The following is a 10,719-nucleotide window of genomic DNA, read 5'->3' as shown; positions in this document are numbered from 1 at the left end:
CCGAACCCCGAACCCCGAACCCCGAACCCCGAACCCCGAACCCCGAACCCCGAACCCCGAACCCCGAACCCCGAACCCCGAACCCCGAACCCCGAACCCCGAACCCCGAACCCCGAACCCCGAACCCCGAGCCCCGGAACCCCGAACCCCGAACCCCTAAACCCTAAACCCCAAGCCCCGAGCCCCGAGCCCCGAAACCCCTAAACCCGAACCCCAACCCCTAACCCCTAACCCCGAACCCCGAACCCGAAACCCGAAACCCGAACCCCTAACCCCTAACCCCTAAACCCCGAACCCTAAACCCTAAACCTCGAACCCCGACCCCCAACCCTAATAACCTCGAACCCCGAAACCCGAACCCCAAACCCCGAACTATTAAGCTTATATTCTGTCTAAAAAAAACTATTAAGTTTATATACTGATAATTTCACCAAAAGAAACAAAGAAATTTTAGTAATGACAAAGGCTCCACTATCGACTGCCTCTCCTTGGCGATAATCTTCTTCTTCTATGGTAATTAATCTTACCATATAACAAGAAATGTATATAGTACTAGTGCATCACATATAGAAAAACACACTAATTTATGCACAAGCCTTTTTTTCCTTTTCTTTTTTTATCATTAGTTGATCCTACTAAATTTGGAGCTTGTACAATAAATCATTTATCTAATTATTAAATTATCTTAGGTAATTGTTTATGATTTTTAGTGTTTAGGGTTATGATTTTAGGGTTTAGAGTTTAGAGTCTAAGGTTATAGTTTATATTTTATGGTTTAGGTTAAGGTTATGGTTTTAGAGTCTTGCATTTTTGGTGTTTAGTGTTTAGGGTTTTAATATTTAGGATTACAGTTTAGGGGTTTTGGTTTTTAGGGTTTAGTTTTTTTAGGGATGATGATTTTTAGGGTTGAGGATTTCTAGTTTTTTTAGGGTTTAGTATTTTTAGGGTTTTTAGGGTTATGGTTTTAGGGTAAGAGCTTTTAGAGTTTTTGATTTTTGATGTATTTTTTCTTAAGGTTTAGGTTTTATGGTTTATAGTTCAGTGTTTTTAGGGTTTAGGATTTTTTAGGGCTTTGTGTTTATGTTGTGTTTTAGGGTTTAGTCTTGGAGTTTTTTAGGTTTATGGTTTTCAAAGCTTAGGGTTGAGTTTTTAAAGGATTTGGGGTTTATAGAAAGATAAATTTAAAATGTAATAATGATAAAGAATAAAAAAATTGAATGTCACTCATTTAATTTCACAATATTAGTAAATCAAAATTATTATTTTAATGTCTTTCATTCTCCATGTACAACAAATATGCGTGCACAACAAATATGCGTGCAATACACACTAATATGGATCTAACATTACTTAACAAGTTTAATTTTAGTATGTAAGAAAATGAATTAAAGTGCTTAAAGATATGTGAATTTATAATTTTGCTCACTGCTACTGAAAATTAGGGTATTTCAATAGAGGTATCCAGAGATAGCTAGATTTTTCCCTTTTTCACCATTACTTTATCCTACTAAAATTGGAGTATGCACAGTAAATAATTTATCTAATAAAATCTCGTTTTCCATAAATGATAGAAACTGATTTTATACTACTTTATTTAGATTTTGAAAATTTTAATTTTTTATAAAAAATAGTTTTGCAAAATTTTATATTATAATATAAAAGAAGTCCCCTAACTTTTAAAACAATTGTGTCCTATTTTTATCTTTTTCCTTCTTTTTTTTTTATCATTTCTATATATTTTCTCTCCTTCAATTTATAGTGTTATTTTGGTACATTAACTTTTTTATTTGTTTCATAAATTAAATTATTAAGTAAAAATTATAAGTTACAATAATATATTTATAAATTAACTCAAACCCTAAACCCCACACCCCAAGCCCAAGACCCTGAAGGTTGAACCAATATTTGCAGAACATATCCCGGAGGTAGCTGTCGTTTGTGCTCGACAGCCAAACAGTAAGGCCATGGGTTTTAGAAACACTGCCAATGGCTCCAGCCAAGTAGGTCGTAAACAAGATTCTCTCAAAAGTTCAATTGGCAAAGGTGGGCGAGAAGGAAGTTGCAATGTAAGAGGATATTGTGGTTAGAGAAATAATGGTGCCAGAATCAAACACATACACTCAAATAAGCGGCGTTGTGGGACGCCAGAACTAAAGAAGAGTTTGCTTTTGTAAATTTTCCCTCAAGTCGATCAAGTTCACAGTCGCAACTCGAAAGTGCGCTTTTACTAGCCTGCTTGTAACCAAACGGTTGAACAATTCTTTTTTTGTTTTTATCTCTATTTTTAAACCAAAAAGCTGTTTCCATAATTAAACATCCATTCACGCAATGCAAAAATGGCTTCATGCTTATCCCAACAGGAAGCAAGTCATCCTTTAACACATGCAGGAGCCCTATTCACATATTTAATCTCCGCACTGAGCTCCAACAAACATTTAAATACCATCATATTATTCAATAAAGTGTAATGAGTAAATATTAAAGACAACTCAGATGATGCAATGTTCAACCCAACTTTTGGTACATAAATGAATCCCATCAGCAACATTCAACATTCCAAGAAACTTAAACAAGCACAAACTTTAGTAAATACAAAGGTTTAGAGCTATTATTCTTCTGCAGCACTTGCAGCACTCAAATCCACACTGAGGTCAAGAACCTGCTTAAAATGAGTCAATTTTAACTTGTCATTAGCGTAGAGTAAAACAAATTGCCAAAGAAGCGAGCTCTTTATAACCACTTATTACAACAATTTCCTAAGAGTAAATTACACAAATCATCCCTAAACTTTGACTCATTTAATTAAAGTCTCTTCATTCTTTCAATTTGAACAATGTAGTGATCAAACATGCCAAAACAAGCAGTTAAGTCCCTCCATAGAAAGGTGTTTAAATATGTCACATAGGCCACCACAGCAATTGCCACATAACAAGCTATTGTCCTTCAAATTCCATGTCATGTCATGTGTCAAAATTTGAATGGCATGTGAGTCAAAAGAAATACTATTTGAAAAATCTAATCATAATTATTTCTTTTATTTTACCTTACATTTCTTTTCCTTTCTTTAATTTTCTCCTTTTTCTTTCTCCTTTCTCTTTCTACAAGTTTACTCTGTCCTTAAATGGTGGCAATAGGCGATGCAGACTGTTCATTAAGTTGCCACCAGTGCTTACAGTTTCTTTTTCCCTCATGTCTTACTATGTTCTCCTATGCTACTCTCCCTCCCCTCACTATTATCTCCTTCCTTTTGACTACAACAACAACAAACTTAGCCTTATATCTCATAACTCGGGTCGATTGTAAGAAATGCCAAAAAAAATCATGTTAGGTCATAGCCTTGAATTTTCTTGCGCCATTCATTTCTATCAAAACCATCTTTTCATCTACTTCCTTAACCCTCATAACATTTCTTACTAATTGCATCCACATCTTTTGTGGTTTACCTCTAAAAGTTTTAACCTCTACTAAACCTAGAAGCTCATTTTTCCTAATTGGTGCACAAATATGCTTGCAATTCAAATGTCCATACCATTTCAAACGATTCTCTCTCATCTTTCCCTCAATTCGGGCTATCCCTAATTTTTCTCAAATCTCTTTATTTTTTATTTTGTCTCTTCTAATCTTACCACACATCCATTTAAGCATCCTCATCTCGGCTATACTTATTTTCTTCTCATATAGTTTCTTAACGACCCAATATTCAATCCAATATAACAATGCAAGCCTTACAGTTGTTTTATACCACTTAGCTTTTAACTTTAAAGGCATATTGCAATCACACAACATGCCCGACGCACTTCACCACTTCACCCATTTTGCTTGAATCCTATGATTTACATCCTTTCTATCTTAGCATTGCTTTGAACAATTGATCCCAAATATAAAAATGACTACTCTTTGATACTATCTCACCATCCAACTTAATCACACTAGCACTCACTTCCCTATAATTACTAAACTTACATTTCATGTATTCAATTTTAGATCTACTCAATTTAAAGCCTCAAGACTTCAACATATACCTCCATAATTCTAATTTCGTATTAAGATCATCACTTGTTTTAGCAACTAAGACTATATCATCGACAAATAACATACATCATGGCACCTTGTCTTGGATATATCTTGTGAGCACGTTTATAACTAATACAAAAAGAAATGGACTTGGTGTTGAGTCTTGATGCAAACCCGAGGTAATGGGAAAGCTATTACTCATGCCCCCAAAAATCCTCACATTCATTACTACTTCTTCATGCATATTTTTAACTATGTTAATATATTTTAAAGGAACTTCTTTCTTCATTAAGGCCCACTAAAACACCAACAGGGAATTCTATCGTATGCTTTCTCCAAGTCGATAAATACCATATGTAAATCTTTCTTTTTGCCCAAAAACCTTCCAGCAATACCCTCAATAGATGAATTGCCTCTGTTGTGGAACATCTCGGCATAAACCCAAATTGGTTTTCGGAAATTGTGACCTTATGTCACAACCTACATTCAATTACTCTCTCCCAAAATTTCATAGTATGACTCAAGCTTTTTTCCTTGATTGTTTGAACAATTTTGTATATCACCTTTATTCTTATATTAAAGTACTAGAGTACTCTTCCTCCATTTCTCTATGATCTTTTAAGTATGCCAAATTTTGCTGAAAAGATTCGTCAACCATCATATCCCTATTTTACCCAAGCATTTCCAAACTTCAATCGAAATTCCATCTGGTCCAACAACTTTCTTTGCTTTCATCTTTCTCAAAGCCTCTTTTAACCTTATACCTTTTAATATTCTATTTAAACACACAATTATCCTTAGAAGCTATGTTAAGCTCGCCTATATAATGCTCAAAATTGCCATTAAAGAGATTATTAAAATAATCTCTCCATCTCTTCTTAATCTCCTCATCCTTCACTAAATCTCTTTCGTTGCCACCTTTGATGCATCTTACGCCATCCCCACTCTCCTTTTGATTGCTCTCTCTAATTTCCTCCACACAACTAAACTCAAAATATAAACCACCGTAACACAAGCTATCACACCAAAATTCAAATCAATGCCCATCTTTTTAACAACCATAATTTTCAAACAAATTTGGCAACAAATTTCAACTCAAACAATGGATATTAGATTCAATAATGCAAAACCATGTTTAGAAGCAAACTAAATATATATATTTAGAGAGAGAGAATGAGAGAGAGAGATTAGAGGAAAACAAAAAGAAAGAACATGATAGAGATAAGGGGGGCATGGCATGGATAGGAAGTAGTCGGCAATTTTCAGGCTAGACCAGTGCAAAAAGTCTTAAGTAATCCTAGGTGTAGGAGTGAACGCCAGTAGGAAACAATAATCAAGGAAAGAGAGAGAAAGGTGAGGAGAAACAAGAAAGGAAAAAAAGGAAAATGGAGAATGACATAAAAGTATATAATATGTAGGCCTTACATGGCATCTGATGTGGTGATTTAACAACTTTTCTAATGGTAGACAAAGATAGGGTCTTCATTGTTGATTATTAAATGTTTGGCCGCTAACTTATTACTTTTTCTAATTGAAAGATTGCGGAGATTTCAGTTAAATGAGCAGCAGTTCAGGGATGATTTATGTAATTTTCTTGTTTTTGAAGTAGCAGGAACAGCTTCTTAAGGAGCTTACAGGTTTCCAAACTGTGCTAAATATAATGTTTTAATTATATTTTTCTACTTATTCTCTTCCTTTTGACTTGAAAAATATTTACAAAACATCCAAGGTGCCTTGCTACTACAATACCAAATAAAGGCATGGATTCCAAATGCTTAAAGCCTTAAACCATTTAGCAATCAATCTTAATTCTGAAGTCCAGAAACTCCAAAGTATAGAAACTATTGTCTATCGCAATAATTGAAATTTAACCAAGAAATTTTTAAATGAGTATATGAATTGATCAGAGAGTGAAACCAACGATAAACACAAAAAACCCAAAGCTTACCTTTCCAGTTATCATGGTATACATGTTAAGTACATCCATTACAGTCGATTCAAAGTGTGTTGTAGCATCATAACTCTGTCAAATATAACAAGATATTAATTAGCAAGCAGCGACAATTATTCTGAGCATAAAGGCAGCAAATAGACCATTGAAACAAAGTAGAGCAACTAAAGATTCTCACTGTTGATATGAAACAATTGTCCAAAGAAGATTCATTGACTGGTTCATATCTGTCATAAATATCAAAGAATATCTCGTCAACAGGACCTAGAAGATCAATTCCAGGCTTTAGTTCAGTCTCAGGGTGATCTGTCTCGGCCTCTGTTGAAACAAACGCAATGAATTTGCCCTTTGGAGCAACATTGTGAGAATATGAACAACAGAAAACATACCTGCTCAGACACGCAACAATCCTAAATTTAGATATAACAACAAAAGAGTAGCAAGAAGACTGCAGAAAAAAAATATTAGTCACTAATCAGTAATGAGCTTTCTTCATTTTTTCCAAGTTTGCTCCTCAAGTTGCCTCAGTTTTAAGTGTGAAAAGTATAAGCCTTCCACTTTTTCCAGGTTTAGTTTAAGAGGGTGTGGGTCAAACGTTGGACCTATGGTAGCATCAGTTATAAAATAAAGTATGCAATTTTGACAATGTTTCTAATAGCAAACTACTACATAGTATATATCCTCCGGAAACTTTTTTTTTCCCACAAAAAGTAGCATACAGAAACCTAGGCTTGGGAATCTAACCTATCAAGAAGAAGACATTTTCTGTTTTCCATAGAATTGAAACCAAATTTGTTTCAGAAAACTAACCTTCTAGAGTCAACATTATGAGAAGCTCAGCTCCAAGGCAACAACCCTAAGGTGGAATTATCCTTGACTTTTTCCTTGGAGTATTAAACTCAAAGAACAGTTGGCAAAGCAAAAAAGGGAGAAAAAACAGTTCTAGATTGCAGTTAATTAAAAAATTTAACAATAAAATTTGTTTACTGAGCCCCACCCAGGAAATAAGCCCAAGCCCAAAAAGTAAAGAATAGAATCAAATGTTCTCCGCAGCGGTTCAAAAAACCTGCAGAAAGCACTTAGTCCCCAAATCAAGGATACCAGGGCCACTATTGGTGCCAGATGTAGTTCTATTCAACCAAAATAGCAAAATTCATGGATATTCCAATCACTGACAGTCACCCATATTTTATTTATCAAAACTTCCTTTGAAGAAAAAGAAAATTCCAATGAGAACTTACATGTCTGATCTGCAACCCAATTGCTTTTGTGGCAGGATAATTTGCACTGAATGAGAATCGTTGGTGCTTGGGATTGGGTGACTCATAATAGCAATTGCCCTGGCAACCTTACCAATCTTCCTAACCTGTTTGAGCAGACAGAAGTTCATGAGAATCATGAAATAATCAATTTCTATATTCAGATCCACTAGTTCAAAAATAAGCCACTATAGAATTAAATTCCACAATCTTTTCCACAATGTATAGCATCTCTTAAATTCCATTTGTTACAAAATAAGGATATTGAGAAAGGCATAAAACTTTTCTTGTTAAAAGTATTCTTGTAAAAGTTTTAAATGCATGGAAATCTCATTCTTCTCTTTGGAAAGGGATATCAAGTATCAGCCACAACTAGGAAAAGGTTCAGCAGGAAAATGAAATGTTCGAATGCAGACAAGTGAACCTGTTGAGAAAGAAAGAGTTATTTCTTCCACATTCTTTAAAATGACTGAAAGTGAAGAACTCCATAAGATCACAAGTTATGCTGCTTCCCATGGATGGAAAAGCTAAAGGAAAAAAATATAGTACAATACTACCTTGTTCGGCAAGTAGGAAGGGTCACAAACAACTTTCTTACACCTGGCAGTTTCACCTTCCGACGTGACGCCAGTAACTTTGCCTTCATCATCAAACTCCACCTGCAAATACAGCATGATGCAAATACAAGGCAAAGTATCTCATTCCAGCCACAGATATATCATGAAAACTTGGACCATCAATGATATAAAGGAAGCAAGATTAGAAATCTAACAAACACCACCACATACCTTGCACTCAGGTTTATTCAACATATATGTTCCACCATATACAGCACTAAGCCGTGCAAAAGCCTGAGTTATTACAATGGAGAAATATAAGTTTACCAAACTTTACTACATAGCAGTTGAAGCAAACTTGAGAAAAGGAGAGAGCAAGAAGAACCTGTGGCAACTCGCCTAATCCATACAGCGGATAAATGTATGGAGATCCACCTTGAAAACGTGCAAGAGACTCTGCATAGAGCTATCAAATAACAAATAGAATGAATTCACGCCATCAATAATAATGCTGAACTTTCAACCAAGCATACGCCACAAACTCAAAGCATCAGTCACCTTCATCCTCTTAACAGTATCCAATGCAGGTTCATCCAGGTACCGATCATCTCTATGAAGCGCCAATGCATGACCAATGAAGTCCACGGTGTTATCATCAAGACCATATTTCCTGTCAAAAGAAGTAAATTTTATGCTACGCAAAATGGCCTAGGTTGCTCTATTACCTAAAAGTCATTGCCTATTGGATAAGGGCAGCAGTATTTCATTGAAAATATGCAGGTCCAAAAGATAAAAGATAAATAAATAAATAAATAAAAAGGAAGGGAGAAAAAATAACAAATGAATATCTTTACTTCAAACCAAAAGTATACCCAATCAAAAGCACAGAAGCATATGGAAACATTTTAGGGTTTGTCACTGAGAACTAGGCTATACCCAAACACATGCTCAGAGGAAGGATGCAACATAAAGGGAAAAAAGGCCTTACGCAATTAGCTCCCTAGTTGTCACCCTTGTCAAGTCCATTCCCTCATGAGTTTTAGGATCCTTTTCATCATAATCTTGAACATATATGAAAAATTTCCGTGCACGGCGCTTTTCAAATATTCCCATGAGCGGAGATTTCAGTGCCTCCATGTCAGTTGCTGGCACCTTATGAACCTATTACAATGGGTAGAAACCAAAATTAGAGGGTACCATGCAAAAAAAAAAAAAAATTGAAGCCCAAGCAGTAGAAATTGAAATGTTAAAAGAAGATATTCGACCTTTCCTTTATTAAAAACATAGCTGCCATCAACAGCTTTGAAGTACAGATACTTTGTAACATCCGTATGAATGAGGACGCGCACAAGTGTGCCATTTGCCATCATAAACTAGTCCAAAGAGTAAAAAAATGTTAGCATATTGGATGAGAAAGAATAAAAGCTGCAAAACACGCAGGGCATTAAAAGGGCAAGTTCACCTTAGGGATCATGTCCACATTATAATCTCTACTAGAGCCCAAATGAGCTGGAGGCTTATCATTTTCCCTAAACTTCTTCCAGAGCTACCAACAAATAATTTATAGAAGAAAATCAATAAATAGAAAATGGAAAACAATAAACAGATCAGCTAAGAGTTTGGTCTTTGCAGAAAATGGAACCTGAATGAGGTTCAGCGATGTAGACTCTCCTCCATAGTAGTCGTTCCTATCCATGTGCAGAACCTAAAAGCAAGATGAATAGAACCAAAAGAAAACAGTAAAACAATGCAATAATATAGTAAATATACAGGATTTTTTGTAATGTATGTTGTTTGAAAAGTATGTATCAACTTTTTTCTATTACATAATCAACTTTATACAAGAAACAAGTTAAATTTCCTTTCACAAAAAAAGAGCATTACCCAAAAACAATCTTATCTAGAAGACTTGCTTTAACTTAGCACAACCATTTTCAGAATTCTAAAGTTAAAAAGCTGGGTAAGGTTAGTCAAGCATGCTATTGAGGATGGTTAGATGATACTGAGATTTACTACAATTATGAGGAATTGATTGCAGAAACACTTGTGCAGATCACCTTTTAAATTATGACTTCCCATTATCCATTATATAACCATGATCTCAAGAACCAAACTTTCATATTTGACTGGTACATGTTAATAGCTGGCATCCCGTGATTACATCATATTGGTTAATTTCAGTATAATTGCATCATTGCAGCTACTTTCTACCAGAGGAACGAAAATTTTAGGGGAAAAAAATCCCATTTGCTGGCAACACCATGAGAATTTTTATGAGTAGGTGAACCGCAATAAGTAACGGTGTAGGAAAGGGATCAGGGAGACAAAAATAAATATAGCTCTAGTCTTTTCCTTAATCAAAGGCACCAAGATCCATCAGATCCTACACAAATCTATCATGCACCCATTTGGGTCCAGGATAAGACCCATTAAGATCTAGGAACAGAAATCTTTCTTTTTTTTTTTAAGAAAGAAAATAAAACTAGTTAAAATTTTAAAATATTTAGTTGTAAAGTAAAGAAGAAAAAGAAGACCTTCAATCCGTCAACAGAAAGAAGACCGCTGAGGATGCATTCCTTGAGACCAGTTCCCAGCACTATGACATCGTACTCTTCATCCATGGCTATGTGCTGCTTCTAGTGCTATTCCAAATGATTAACAAAGACAGTGAGGCGCTAGGGTTTCTCGGGTTTGATCAGTCAATTTAGATTATTATACTATTCAAGTAGTATTTGTTTTTAAGTTTTCTTTTTTGTTGATTAATGAAAGAGAGAACGAATATGCTTTGCTTCTTTAAGGAGAAATAATAAAGAATGAATAATCAATTGTTGACGGGAAATGGGTACTTATATCAAATATGTTAATAAAAATATTTTTAAAATGCTATAAATAAAATTATAAATTAAATGAAGTTTTTTTTAATTATAAAAATTATAAA

General features: G+C 34.8%; 1 protein-coding gene across 1 annotated transcript; it reads right to left on the bottom strand.

Moving 5' to 3' along the window:
* Window positions 1-2,418: 2,418 nt before the first annotated feature.
* Window positions 2,419-10,492, bottom strand: LOC149515943 (guanosine nucleotide diphosphate dissociation inhibitor 2-like). The gene is made up of 13 exons (XM_089741559.1): window positions 10,316-10,492; window positions 9,424-9,486; window positions 9,244-9,327; window positions 9,047-9,154; window positions 8,770-8,942; window positions 8,340-8,451; window positions 8,167-8,247; window positions 8,013-8,075; window positions 7,782-7,883; window positions 7,207-7,331; window positions 6,144-6,354; window positions 5,963-6,037; window positions 2,419-2,659 (listed from the first exon to the last, which is right to left on the bottom strand). Exons 1-13 carry the CDS (start codon window positions 10,400-10,402, stop codon window positions 2,609-2,611), a joined length of 1,335 nt encoding a protein of 444 aa, XP_089597685.1. The 5' UTR covers window positions 10,403-10,492; the 3' UTR covers window positions 2,419-2,608.
* Window positions 10,493-10,719: the final 227 nt, after the last annotated feature.

This window comes from Durio zibethinus, chromosome 12, assembly GCF_047325235.1.
Source record: "Durio zibethinus cultivar Kanyao isolate XHJ-2024 chromosome 12, ASM4732523v1, whole genome shotgun sequence".
NCBI lineage: Eukaryota > Viridiplantae > Streptophyta > Magnoliopsida > Malvales > Malvaceae > Durio > Durio zibethinus.
Note: the sequence above shows the minus strand (reverse complement) of the source record. Positions and strands in the feature narration are given on the sequence as shown.

Excerpts from the sequence above, each read along its gene's own strand:
- LOC149515943 (XM_089741559.1), bottom strand. The coding sequence starts at position 10,402 with ATGGATGAAGAGTACGATGTCATAGTGCTGGGAACTGGTCTCAAGGAA. Across the intron at positions 8,452-8,769 it reads ACAACTAGGGAGCTAATTGC|GAAATATGGTCTTGATGATA; the intron begins GTAAGGCCTTTT and ends TTCTTTTGACAG. Across the intron at positions 2,660-5,962 it reads ATACCATGATAACTGGAAAG|GTTCTTGACCTCAGTGTGGA; the intron begins GTAAGCTTTGGG and ends CATTTTAAGCAG.